A 14,980-nucleotide genomic window follows, 5' to 3' on the forward strand; every position below is an offset into this window, starting at 1 on the left:
TTGATTTTCCTTTGTTGGAAGGCAAAAAACACCCTGATGGGTTTCAAAAAAATTTTATTTTTATTTTAAAGATGCAGGAAAAACCCTGTTACTTCTCACATTACAGAATTCTTTGTTTTAAAAATATGATGCAGAATCATAAATAATTTGTTGGTGCCCAATTTACTCCTTATTTATCCAGCTTTTTTTTTAAAAAATATCTTGAAGTTAAAGTGTGGTTTAGACTAAACAACAAATTAAAAAGACCTCACCTTGGATTCTCAGAGTTTAGACATTTTCAACATTTAAGATATTTCTCACATAAACAGTTAAATATCAGTTAAATAATGAACTAAAGAAAACCAACAGACTTGTGGATAATGAACATGACTGTTATTGAACGGCTTCTCTTTTTTAATCTCACCAGGACTGAAAGTAAGGCCGCACAGGTAATGTGTTTTCACACATGACACAATGAGCCAAGATGACACTAACAATCACTCAATTCACAAGACGGTCGACAGAAAATTTACAGCATTTTTTTTGAAAATCTATTAAACACTTTTGGTCATTTTCCTTTTTTGTCCTCAATGAGTCAAACTTTAATTGAAAAACTATTGATTGTTCCAAACCAATAATGACTGTGCTGAACTTAACTTAATTGAAAGAGGCTGTTTTCCAAGGCCACCAAGCAGGCAGCTGTTTGATGACTGACGTGCTGCTTCTTTTGATTAGGATTCTTCACTTGTAAGTAATTCAGCAAATTCATAACAGAAACCTTCACATGTTAACTAACAGTTTTAAGTTTTAACTTTGCTGTGGAGTTAACTGCATTAGTAATTTTCCCATCTGTCCTGATGTCAGGGCAAAGCACAACAAGAAGACTAAAAGCTAAAACTGGTCAGTTAGGTACATTATTGCTTTTTATGCATAAGAACATGAATAAAGAAACCTATGCTGGTTTCAGTTTAGTTTCCACAATTTAAAATACTCAGTTTTGTTTTTATTAGTTGAATTATTGTAATACAGGTGGCATTTTTCAAGAATTACATTTGAGATATCCAGAACAGATATTACACTACAAACATTTCACTTTGTGGAGACAGATGACTCAGTAACATAAAGACACGCCAGAGTGAAATAAAACACCAAAGCCTCCTCAGGCTTTTCAGTTTGACCATACTAACAAAGGATTAAAAATAAAGCAGTTTTACTTTTACTTTTACTTTTTATTACTATTATTGCTTCCACGAAGGTGGTTGTGTTTTTAGTAATGTTTGTGTGTTTCACTCTGTCTGTGGGGTCGTGTTAAAAAGCCATTAAAATTTAGCTTACATCCAGTCTTCAACGTAAACTTAATGATTTATTGGTCGAAAAGTTACAAAAAGTCTTATAACACTTATGAGTGTGGTGTTCATCATCAACATATAGCACGTACTGTAAAAAGATTTACAGATTTGACCTCTGACCTCTCTTTAAGTTCAATAGAGTGATCTGAAGGTCAAAGTGATAATAATGCTATATAGATTTTTTTTTTTTTAAATCTACGTACCTAACTGCTATTGTTTCTACTGACAACATATAGGCACAAAGGGAATGCTTTATGGGGATTCTAATTATTACGTTACTTTGGACCTCTGAACTCTTCTTCAATAGAAACTCAGTTCAAGTTTTCATCAAATGTATTTTATTTTTAAAACTAAGCTTAGAATTACTGCTTTTGTTTGTATTGGCAATTAGGAAATTATATTGCTATATGGGGATTCTAAATATCACATAATTAGCCACATTTGACTTCAGATCTCACTGATCTCTGACTAATTTCACATCTGACTTTCTTCAAATTGTCCCCAAAATGTGACATTTTTGCTACAACCCAAAATTTCTTAAGTTTAAAAAGAACAAAAAACTAGAATATATATATAAAAAAATACAAAACTATTCCCCTAAAAATTAAATACTGCAAAATGAGTGAGCAGCCTTCGCAGAGTGTTTCTCATTTTTTATTTATTTTAGTTCTGTTAGCACAACATGTTTCAGCTGCAGTTTTGTTTTTTATTTTTATTTAAGTTAAGTAAAATAGAGTCTCACACCATTTCAATCTTTAGTTTAGTTTCAGTTAATTATAATAACCACACTGTTGTTCTTGTGGTTTGTTTGTGCACTGTGTGAAACTAAAACAAAAGACACTGCAGTTTCTACTCTGAGTGATTTTACACATAAAAACAGCCACAGCACAGACATGTTTGGTGTCTCATTTTGCCAAATGACACCCTTTTTTCCTGGATGTAAAAATATTCTGATACCTGCCAAACAGGTTTTGTTCAATGAATGGGCAAAATAAAAATGCATAGACTTCTGTTATGCCTGGAATTTCAGACTCTTTTCCTTAAGTATATGATGACTTATCATGTTTACGGGAATCGTGGCTCTTCAAAGACTCCACCCCATTAACAGAGATTAGAGAGTGGGTCAGCCTGGTTCAAAACATTTACTCCATTTGTGTGAAGTACATGTTTTGAGACAAATAAATTTACCACAGTAAAGAAATTTAGTGACTTGTCTGAAAAAGAAGCCGTGCTATAGCATTCCTTCGAGTGACTAAGGTGGAAGATTTGTGTTATGAGCAACTAGGAGCTCGTTGCTCATGAGGAGGAAACAGCATTCCACACGTGTCTGGCATTCCTGTGCCCTGTTCTGCGGCACGGCTAAATTAAGGGAGGAGGAGGAGGAGGGGGGCAGAGGTGATAGCTGTGATTAGGACTCTACAGTCCCAGCTGCCCAGCATGAAGTTATTCATCACTGATGAGCGATCAAGCACGGAGGAGGGTCGAGGAGAAGGGTCCTATGAGAGCTGCCACAGACCCTAGAACCATTCATCTCACTGTCAACCCTACCACATCCAAGTTTACATGACCCACATATACACGCACAGCGAAGCAGAGTTCCATGACAACACAGGCAGATGCTAATCTCCAAAATAAAGCTCACATACGCACTAAAGAAAAGACAGGTCGTGTAATGAAGCCATGCAAAATTTTTACCACAACCCCCCCCCCCAAAAAAAAGACAAACAAACAAAAAAACAATTCCCTGATTCCTCCCAGTCCACCCTCCCAGCCAGGTCTGGCCTTTGCTGGTGTTGACCGCATGATGCTGTGGTCTCCAGGCAACACAGCTCACCTGCAGAGCTAAACAGGGAGTGTCACTCTGTGCAATAAAACAACAGCAGCCAAACACACTCCTGCTGATCTCAGAGACAAGATTACGCTTAACACCTATATGCAACACTTGAGCCATAGCCACACACAACATAGGCCTTGCAGGAATCGCACACATTTATCTGAGAATCAGATATAGTGGAGGAGCATTCTGGTAGATAGATGGGCGTTTAGGTGGGTGGCTTGGCGGTTGAGTTCTTGAGGGGCTTTCAGACCAAAAATAACAAGAAAAAGAAAGAACTGCTTGCCATATTTTTAACAAAGCCGGGCCTTCGAGCAGGGATGCAGATGGCAGAGTCTTTGACAAAGAAAAGCAAATCCTTTCAAAAGAGGAAAATAACTGAACTGCTCCATCAGGCCTGTGTAATCCTAGTTTCCTGCCAAACAACATGCCTTACACAGGAATCCTGAAGTTAATCTAGCACACAGGAAACCTTGTGTTAGTCTGTGTCGGCAACTCTGTAATAACAATTTTCCTGGCACAACAGAGCAGTGGCATTTAAAAAAAAAAATCTGAGGTTTTTGTTAAAAAGACAAGCTGAAGTATATATGGTTTACACATTTTAAGCTATGGGTCATCTTTTTTCTTACAGAAAGGCAAGCAAAAATAATGTTAAATTTGTGCTTCAATACAAAACCAAGATAAGCTGAATCATTAAAAGAGGAAAGAGGAAAACATCAGATGGCTGCCCTCCAAGACCAGCACAAACAAAAGAATCTAGAGAAAAAGAAATAGAAAAGCACTAGGTTAAAAGCTAAAAACACAGAAAAATCTCCTGCTAAGTCCTGTTTTAAAGAGGTCCATTACCACACTAAGGACCACTTATTTTTAATTATTTATAGTGATATAAAGACACCGAATGTTTGAAAGCCATAGATAAAAAAGCACTGAAAATGCATAAATTATGCAGAAACGGTTTACAAATTCTAACAAAACAAAGTGTTTTAATAAGGTGTTTGCCTGTGCTGTGGCATTTAAAATCTACTGAATAATGAACAACCATCTTTCCATAGTCATCCCTCGCATTCTTCTGCAGGTACACCACCACACTGCAGGTTCTTGATTCAGCTCCCATCTCACCTGGGAGGGAACTACTTTAACTCCTGTTGAAGGTACCTTCAACAGTAGAAGCTTTAGCTCATTTTTACTTCTCAGACATCTGAATGTCTGAGAGGTTTGAGGGCAACTATACCTAAAGCATTTCTGCATTTTTGGAAATGTTATGCTGTAGAATTCTTCCACAGCATAACAAAACCAGTCGATATCTTCACTACAGGGGTCAAGGGTTCATGATTTATCTTGGTCTACACCACACATGCACATATCCCCCCTGTTAGGAGTCACTTCTCCCAACATCTCTCCATACTCAATTGTGTATGTCTTTTTGTCTGACTCTTCTACCATATGGGAGACCAGTAAAAAACCCTCTAAAACAAAAGTCCACTCATCCAGCTGAGCCCCTGGGACCCTCTGCCACCGTAAGAAACACAGACTATAAAATAAAAGCATTGCCATCAGTTTCTGGTCATACGGTCAGTGCGTTTGCAGCCTGAATGAGAAGAAAATAAAGACATGTTGGTGACTGCTACAGGCTGACACCGATCTGCTGCTGCTGCTACTGGCACTGACTGACAGCAGACATACTAACAGTGAAGAACAGACCCAAACAACACCTCACTCTGAGAGCAGATAAGAGAGTAAGCTCATTGATAAACTCACAGAGGTGGGTGTTTTATTCTATATGCCTTCATATATAATGATTTTAGCCATAGATATGGAATTAATCTGTGAAATCAGCTGTTATAGTGCTTGAACAACCTGCTGAGTCTTAACGCTTTTATGTCACATGAAAGAGGCTCTTGTTTTCAAGCAGCCACACTGCCACCGTCTATTTTCATTTCGGATTAATTAGCTGTAATCGGTTCAGTCAGAATTAATGGAATTGTGTCATTAACTATGTCACGAATTTACGGGAAAATTCCAATCACAATGCCCAAAACCCAATAGGGTGATCTGAAGTTAAAAAAATAAAATAAAATCAGTGCCTCCCACCTCAACCCCTCAGAAGCTGCTTTTTTTCTTCTCCTTAAACAATAATGTGAACATAACAAATGACACCATTTTATCTTCATATTAAGAAATTTTTTCAAGTTACACGGTGTTTAAGTCCGCAGAGGAAAATGTTGAAATGTTATGCTCTACACAAAGCTCCATTCCCCATCTCTGGTCTTTTGTCACAGGAAATATTGCTGTTCTGAATGCCGATATGTCACACCGTGCGATGATGCTTGCTTAACAAGAGACTCAAACAAAAGATTTAATGCCCTATTTCAGCTTATTTATAAGATACTGTTCCCTATACAGCCAGTATGATTTGTTTTTTGTTTTTTTTCCTAACGGGTTTAACACAGGCCGCATGGACACAATGTTTTAGGTACATCTTTTAACTGCAGTGAGTTTTTTATTAAAAACGTCTTTTCTTCATTGTCATTTTTCTTCACTGCCTATGCAATTTAGGTTTGCAGAACCTATCCCAGCTTTCATGGGGCAAAAGAAAGAGTACACCTTGGACAGGTGACCAGGTCATCACAGGGCTAATACACCTACAGCCAATTTAGAATCACCTAACAAGCCCATCTTTGGACTGTGAAAGAAACCAGAATATCCAGAGATCCTACACACAAAGACCCCAGATGGCCGGCATGTTCGAATCCCGAACGTTCTTGCTGTGATCCTGTGACAGCACACCACCCTCCGACAGACTTAAACTTGGACTTGAGATCTGTGGACACTGTTTAAAAAGAAGCTAAACATCCAGCTGTGCAGTATTGCCTTTATTATTTCATCTAAGTGTACCACTTTAATTGTTGTATCCTATTTTATACTGTAAAGCACTTTTTGACTTTTGTTGTTGAAAAGCACTCGATAGACTAACTTTAATTATACTGTAATAACAGTAATATAAAAAATTTTTATGGCAGTCTGTTAACTGATCAAACAATGAACTGTTTTAATTCTGAAGTTTAACCACATACTCAGTTTTAGTGAAGCCATTTATACAATAAGGTGTATAAAGATGTGTTGTTGTGGTCTTATAAAAACAGTCAGTAAACAGCTTCGACATGACACTACTGCCTAATCTACTTTATTGATTTGGTGCATTACCAACTTAAACATCTTTCAGTCCTAACTTCTGCAGCGAAAGAAAACAACTCAGATGACATCCTGGCTTAATGCATCCCGATAGCAGAATCATGAGACCATTACACTGCAATCTCTCTTTGGCAGCATAGTTGAGATTCCTCAGCCGTCGCGTCAGAAATATTTCACATGCCTCGCTCTGCGAGATGCCACCCAATAATCAACACACATCACAGAGGTACTGAGGTGTGTCACACGGGTATGGCTGAAGTGACTTGCACTACACGTTTTTCAAGTCTTGGCTGGTCTCCAATCTCTTGACTCCATCAAACAGAGGCAAAGAAACAACTGAGTAATCAATTATTTCTATCATGACAAACAACTGTGAAACTAAATGCTTATTTAGCATGACAGAAACTCAAAGACAATGCCGTCCACCTGGATATGTCATACATCAATGGAAAATACAGAGATGTGTATTGTTCAGGTCTTGTGCTGAAGTCTGTTTGCTAAATGACTTGGCTTAGGCTTTCCTTTATGTAAATATTAGGTTATCGGGGGATTTTCCTCTATAGAAAACATGTTGGCACCTACCAGAGAGGTTCTGACATTCCACAAAGGAAAATCACCGAAACTTTGATAATACCTTCAAACAGCATCTTTGCTCTAAGCTTAAAATTGATTTTTGTTCAGCAAATGGCCACAAATAGCAAGAAAATGCTGGAAAGTTCAATAACACGGTCTCTTTATCCTTTTTTGAGCCAGGCAAAACTCTGATATGCTACAGTTCTGGCTACAATGTAAACAACAAAAGTTGATAAACTGTTCCTAAACTAGTCAGAAACATTATGATGGTTGCTGCTGTTTTTGAATTGTAAACCAAAAGATTTCCCACTGCCAGCTCATATGTCCTTTACTGTATGTGACACAGTTATAACCTGATTACAGCTTGATATTTTTTGAAACAAAATAAAAAACAAATCTTTAGATTTAATGACTTTTTCCTTAAGTTTACTACTATGAGTGAAACAAGCATTTATAATGAGCTCATCATATCTACATATAAATGTGGTACATGGTTTCGTTGTTGTAACTAATACCACGTAAGTACGGGATAACAGAGGCTGAAAATAATAGGTCTACATTACATTGTCTAACTGGAAAGGCTTGAACATCACTACTTAATTTGGATTTTTAAAGCTCCTCAGTTATTGTGAAAGCTCAACAATTGTTAGGATTTCCTGCTATCACATTGTGCATCCCTAAGTGAAACAACAGCGGTATTTTAGGACATGCTGTGCTGCCAGAGATAGGAGAAAATAAACGTAAAGACGATCAATAACATGACGCCAAATCCTTATCAACTTAGATAGCAACTGTTAGCCCGCTGCTGAGAGACTAGCTCCAAAGCTTTCGAGCTGAGACAGATTTAACTAATTTAAACCACATGACAACTTCGCTGTCTAGCTGAAAAATTTCTCAGATACCACCGAGACTGACTTTTCGACAGGCGGAGTGCCTGGACAGTGTCACCTGTCCGCCTGCCCAAGTTTACCGAAACCCGGTGGTTCCCAACATTAGCCAGCCGTTAGCTGACTGAGCTAGTGTTAGCCAGCTTATTAGCCGTCTTTCCAACTGGTGCTAGTTATTCCCAATTGGATATATTAAATACTAAAAGACATGGTTATTTCTTACCCTTTGTAGTAAGCTTTCACCCGGACTTGGTGGGAATTCTCGCCGGGGTGGGACATGGTGCCGTCCCGCAACGTCGGCATCATAAGCTCAGCCGTGGACAGTCCGACTCAACGATATCGTCCTTCCTATCTACCTTGCTTCCTACTTTGGCCCGGTACCACGCCCTAAACTGTTAATTTTTACGGTCCGTCGACAAACCAAATGAATAACGAATCAAGTGATGCCAAAAGCTGAGTATTTGCCCTTCTTTAGACAAACAAAAATAACAGGTAAAGTATAGAAAAACTTGCGGGGTCCGCCAAACAACTCCCCACTGCAAAGGCCTAACCACGGGCCAGTCCATTATCGGAATGTAACAGGGGGCGCGCATAACTTGGTATATTCGTTCCAACTAGAATTGTATTTTGTTAAAAGACAAAACACACAATTTCACATTGGTTTATTATTTATCGATTATAACAAACCAGTGGGATACGGTCAAAAACTCCGAAAGGTCAGATATAACTTTTGGCATCACTGGACTGTACCAACTCAAGCCTTTTATACAGGTAAGTGCTGCATTCGTGTTCAAACATTTAGGCTCGGAAAGGAAAGACCCTCGAGACATGTTGCGCATTCAAGCGCATTGGTTTGGAATGAACAACCAAATTGACCTGTGACAAAAACATGTGCTAAAAATACAATAAAATAAAATTTTACAAACGAGTTAGCTGCTGTGATGGGGTGTAAAATAACGTGAAGTGTTTTATCTTCTTTTAAATATAGAATATTCTTTCAATTCAACTTAAATGTTTACTATATTTACAAATAGACTGGGTACAATTATAAGGGCATGTATGAGGTATGCAGTAGGAGTGACAGATGACTTCAAGGTTAGGGTTGTCAAGATCCGTCAATTGGTTCATGCGCTCTCTCCGGGTTGGGCTGGGCAGGAATAATCCACCCTCCTGGGACGGAGTTCTGGATTTCTCGCTCCTCAACCAGTAGGACCACCTGTGCCTCATCAGACCTGTGCATTCCCCCAGAGTTCTGTGAAAGTCTTCTATTGTCTGAATTCCTTTTTGTGTGAAATAAGTCTTTATGAAAAAAGTCTAGGACGGTCTGTCTTGGTTTTGCTTTTGAGTTCACTAGTTTTGCTCGCCTATCAGGCCTGACAAGGGTGGAGCTACATCAGGGATCAGGTTGGAGCCCCTTCTTGTTTCTGATGCTGATGACAGGTTGATGGTAGTTTCTGTGAAATGTGTTTGTGATCTGTAGTTAGAGTAGGGAGCAGGTGGAAGAGAGCTTGGAGAGGTGGAGGTATGCCCTGGAGAGCAGAGGAACGTCGAGTGTCAGGGTTGATTTGTGACAGAAGGAAGGGTTTGCAAGATGAACGTGAGAACTGCTATGGTGTCTGGTTTGAAGATTGTAGTACTGACAAGGACAAGATGCAAAAACTAAGATTTTAAGCTTTTCACTGGGAGTGACAGGATTAGAAAGGAGTACATCAGAGGGACGGCTCAGGTCGAGCAGTCTGGAGACAAAGTCAAAGAGCTAAGGCTGAGATGGTTTGTGGATGTGCAGAAGCATAGTGGATATATTGGATAAAGGATGCTGAATATGTGGAGCTGTCAGGCAGGAGGAAACGAGGAAGCACACAGATGTGGATGTGGTAAAGGAGGGCATGGTTCATTCTCGTTTTCAAAAGTTAGCAGATTCGTCTCTGTAGCCTGGCTTTCTGGCAGCAAAGACTGCAATCATGGCTCTCCTGCAGTTTCGCATCATTCATCAGTTATTCATGATCTTCACAAGTAGCCTGTAGCTCAAAACATGTGCCAGCTGATGGATGCTTTTTTTTCAGACAAAAGACAAAAACAGAAGATAAAAATCTTTAAATCTTATGCAGATAAAGCAAAAAAGGAGACGGTAGGCTGTGACAAGATTATAATATAAGAGCTAACTTGAGCTTTTCTTTAATCTCGTTAGCAAAGGAGTTGGAAAGGTTACATGAAATCAGCATAAAGTGTCACATCATTTTTGTCTCTCACTGAGTTTGAGATTTGGTCACGGCATGAGACCAAATCTAATCATAGTAAAATAAACTCTATTCTGACGCAAAATATCACATTTTTACGTGTTTAAATGGCCTGATTGTATTTCCATAGGAAGTAAATTTCGTCTCTCGTCCCAACACAGTATTACGGGACTCGTCACCCAAGCTGCAAGCATAGCAACCGCGTAAAACGGAGCTTTAAAAGGATATTTATTTTAACCCAAACCACCCTCTGTTTGTAACAAAGTGAACTTGATTTTATTTTAAATATCCTAACCATAACAAAGTAATCTTTAATAAATACAGATAAAGTTTGAGGAAAACCGTGACGTCTCTGTGTGAGAAAGATTTGCACCAACCTCCGAGTGTGTGTGTCATTATTAGTAGTATGCTCCTTTCACGCACGTGGGTACACATCAGTAGGCCTACATATGTAGACTGGAGGTCGGGACTATTTCACGAACTCCTTGAAACTGAACTTGGGATTTCTTAAAAATTCATAGCTGCTGGGATGAAAAGCTTGTTCGGTTGTGCCAAAAAGTGATTGCCTGCCAAAAACTGATTTCCAATGTTTCCATGGGCTTTTTATGTGTAATATCATTACGTATGTTGCTAAATAGACTTTTTTGGTGAACGGGTATTACAAAGGGGTTATATATAAAATTTAAAAATTACCTGTTTCTCAAGTATCTTTAACTGTGTTATTGTACTTACATTATAATCAATCTGGTCCCTTTTATCCACTTAAAATATGTTTACAGAACTATTGTTGCATTTGTTGCAATTTCAGCCGTCCTCTTGGCCAGATTACTCTTAAAAGAGACATTTTTAAAGTCAACAAGAGTTTTTTTTTTAACTGCGAAAATAAAGGAAAAGTCACTGCCAAAACCTGATTGTGGCTTCTACCTTGTTACAGGAATGTTGTTTGTTGCTCAAGATGACTTGATATCATTCATGAGTGATACATTTGATATGTTTCACATATTATAGACCAACAAGTTATTTATAGCAGTTTAAATACAAGCAATCAGTTTTTGGCAAATACCGGAAATCAGTTTTTGGCAGACGATCACTTTTTGGCACAACACCTGGGATGATTTAATTCAGTTTGGGTCCTGGGGAGGGGGTCAGTCATTACAGGAAATGAAACTACTTTGACAAAGATGACAGGACTGAAGAAAACGAATGATGGGACTCCACAATTTGTTTTTAATTCAGTTCCGTTTTATTCAGCGCCAATTCACAATAACAGTCGCCTCAAGGGGCTTTAAAGACCCTATAAAGACCCCAAAAGACAGACGACCGCCTAGTAAGCACTTGGCGACAGTGGGAACACTGTAAAATCTAATTAGTTCCCAGAACTCAAAAAAATTATGGAAACTCGTTGCCTCAAAAAAATTGAGTAAAGCTTAGCTAAAAATGACTAAGTTAGGACAACTTATTTACTTTGAGTACTCTGTACAAGCTCATTTGTTCCCAGAACTCAAAAAAATTGGATCAAGTTTACGTAAGATGACCAAGTTAGGGCAACTTACTCATTTTGAGTACACTGTACAGCCTTGTTAGTTCCCAGAACTCAAAAAAATTATGGAAACTCGTTGCCTCAAAAAAACTAAGTAAAGCTTACTTAAGATGACTGTTAGGACAACTTATACATTGCAAGTATGCAGTATTAAGAATAACTTGATATTTCTGACTGTACAATACTATTTGTTTACCTACTGACAAACATTTCAAGTTTAACTAAATGAAAAAACAATTTGTGTAACCTGAATGTGATTAAAAATAATTAACAACACTTTTTGTAACGATGTTAAAAATCAGCCCAACTTTTATTTTCAAACACAACAAAGTACAACAGCCAACGTGATGGACACTGTTCTGCTGAACAACAAACAATTATATTGCCATCACTGTTTTAATCTTACAATGAAACAAAGTCTCAGATGTAATTATTCTGAAAATAAGTTTAGGTCTACCACAAGTTTGTTTTGTACTTACATTACTTATATAATCAAAACAAAATATTTGTTGTTCTGTCACAAGTGCAGTCTCTGATTTAAACAACACATTTGTTTTCCATTCCAACACATGAGCTGGAATGTTGTATTATTTTAAGGATGCTTGTTTCCAGTCCAGGCATTACTGCCTGAATGACTGTCATGGATCGAGGTGATCCAATGTAGGTGCAGAAGAAAGTCTTTAACTTCCCTTAAGTACAGTGGCAGTGGATGTGGGTTGGAGATGCAATGAGCTTGAACCTGCAGGCGACCATCTTCACACCATCTGTGACGGAGGACTCATCTCTCCTGTTGTCCTGCAAGCAAACAATCATATTTTTTGGAACATGAACTTAATTGCTTTCTTAAAACATTTTTTTCTGCATTCGGTATAGAACAGACTCCAATTTAGACGATCTCAGGCTCCCTCCCCACCGGAGAGGTGACATTCAATGTCCCACTTGTCAGTCTGCATAGCCCTGACCACCACCCAACATACAATAATGTCATGAAAGCATCATTTTAAAAAGGGCTATGCAAACATGGCCAATAACTTTCATTCTAATGATGTGCAAAATGATTTTGGGCACAAAACAGATTTTGCTGTTAGAAAACTTGCAGACTTCACTATATACAGTGTAGACCCTCTAAACTAAGTTTGGGGGATGTGATCTTTCAAGAAATGCAGACCAAACTGTTGTTGTTTGTTTACTCACACAGCATGTCTTGTAGAATTAACTGTGGTCACCAGCAACAGCATAGTGCAGTCATATCTCAAGTCTAATAACAGAAGACAGGAAAAGATCAGTACAGAAACAACTTCCCCAAACCAAAGCACAAACAAAACAATAAGTAAAACAGGCTGATCTAAAGTATGATTAAAGTTCAGCCTGATTAATATAAATATCACTGACAGTTGCTAATATATTGGAAAACCAAAATACTTACTGATGTCTTTCTGTCCAACAGCAGGAGTTCTGGTCCCGAGCCTCAAAGACAGTAAGAAGCAAGCAGAGGGAGAAAAAACAGAACATTTTTCAGAAACTGATTTGATCCTTAATGGCTGTGCAATCATTGTAACATAGAGTTTGCTTATGTTGTTAAATAAAGGCTAGATTTGACATTAATAGATGCCACAGATGTTCTAAAGCTGCCACAAAGCATGAAAAAAAAAATAGACGTCTCCGAAAACGTCTGAGCATTTTTGCAAATATGTGATGTCTTGATAAATCGAGCAGATATTTGAAATTTACACAGCTACATTCTCGCCTGAAAATATCTTAGAAGTTTATTTTGTGACCCAGAAAAAGTAATAAGTTCTTCAGCGGCGCTCCTCCGCCATTGCCGCGCTTACAAGTACGCACAGGCTCCGACAACCATGGCCGACAAATGCGATCCTCCTTTTCCCCAGACTACCCTTTCTGGGTCACAAAATAACCTTTTAAGATATTTTCAGGCGACAATGTAGCTGTGTAATGCTCAAATATCTACTTAATTTATCAAAATATCACATATTTGCAAAAGTGCTTCCACGTTTTCGGAGAGCTCTGTTATCCACCCCCCACATCCCACACCCACCCCCACCCCACCCCTAACGGCTGCACCTCCTGAAGAATTTTGTCTGGGCTCTTATCTCATTTATTTCAAACAATCAACAGAAAATTTCACCACATAGTTTTATGTAAGGTTTTTAAGGCTGTGGTGTTAATTTTTAAGTAACATGAGCCCAGCGGCAACGCTAGGCTAACACTAACTAGCTAGCAAGATTTTAAACCTGGTGCTAAACTAAGAGAAGCCACAAAATCAGTTTGAATAAGAGTAAACATTTACTCACCAAGTCAGTGTATCAGGTAAAGATCCACAGCAATGACAACAATAATATCTTGAGCTGACGCTTCTCCAGGTTTGCTCAACATATTCCATAAAAAATGCACCGTGAACATGCGGACTGATCCGAGAGGGAGGAGGACGGTAGTCACGTGGCATTTTCAAAACACATCTTTCATCCTTCCGCACTGAGAAGCAAAACTTCCAGCTTACTTAGTTTTTCTAACTTAAGACAACTTAAATAAATGGAGTTTATCAGCGTTTTTGCATTAAAAGTACTGGTAATTTATTTAAATTGAGTTCTAATAACAAATTGATAAAAATTGAGTTCAGCCTATTTAATATTTTTTAATTAAACACAATATTACATTTTACAGTGAAGGAAAACCTCCATTCTTACCAGGAAGAAACCTCCTGCAAAACGTGAAGAAGCCTCTTGGGTGAGAGGCGAAACACCTTTGCAAACCCAAAAAAGTCCAGTTGCCTCCTTTCTTATTTTCAAGTTCTCAAAAGCTCTGCAGTTTTTTCTCAATGACTTTTGCAAAAAAATGGACCAGGAACAAGCGAGATCTGCCATTTTTGCTCTGGGCATGTGTGTTAGCGTCCTCTTTGATCCTGGGGATTTGAGAGATTTAGGCAAAGTTTGTTTTGTTGTTGTTGTTGTTGTTGTTGCTGTTTTACCCCCTCAAAGTTTAAACTTTTCACTTCACCATGTCTGAAAAACTGAACTGAGATAATTGTATCTTCAGTCTGTGCTCTTAAAGACCGACATGTTATAACTTATTATAACATGTCAGTCTTTTAAGGTTATTAGACTTGAGAAATGTGCAGGTTCGTCAGCTGGTAACAATTCTACAACTAATAAAGCAAGAACCTACTACGAATAGCTTTCAAGCAATTTTAAAATACAAGACTCAAATGATGAAACAACAGATACAGAGGACTGGAGGGAGGAGTGACAAATAACACGAGAAACCAAACAATAAACTAGGACTCAAATGCAGCGAGAACAAGCTTAAAAAAGAATAATACAACAACCAGAGAACGCTAACCTTTGTCCCCAGACAAAGGACCATGACCGCTT

The 14,980-nt window shown here is 38.3% G+C and overlaps 1 protein-coding gene across 1 annotated transcript in view; it reads right to left on the bottom strand.

Annotated features, from left to right (window-relative positions):
• The window catches only part of prkci (protein kinase C, iota), a 40,066-nt gene extending 31,681 nt beyond the window's left edge, over nucleotides 1-8,385 (bottom strand). The window contains exon 1 of the mRNA XM_003448541.5: nucleotides 8,038-8,385. Within this exon, the coding sequence (XP_003448589.2) occupies nucleotides 8,038-8,120 (83 nt within the window). The 5' untranslated portion in view covers nucleotides 8,121-8,385. The remainder of the gene's footprint in view (nucleotides 1-8,037) is intronic.
• Between the last annotated feature and the right edge of the window lie 6,595 nt (nucleotides 8,386-14,980).

This window comes from Oreochromis niloticus, linkage group LG18 (assembly GCF_001858045.2).
Source record: "Oreochromis niloticus isolate F11D_XX linkage group LG18, O_niloticus_UMD_NMBU, whole genome shotgun sequence".
NCBI classification, from domain to species: domain Eukaryota; kingdom Metazoa; phylum Chordata; class Actinopteri; order Cichliformes; family Cichlidae; genus Oreochromis; species Oreochromis niloticus.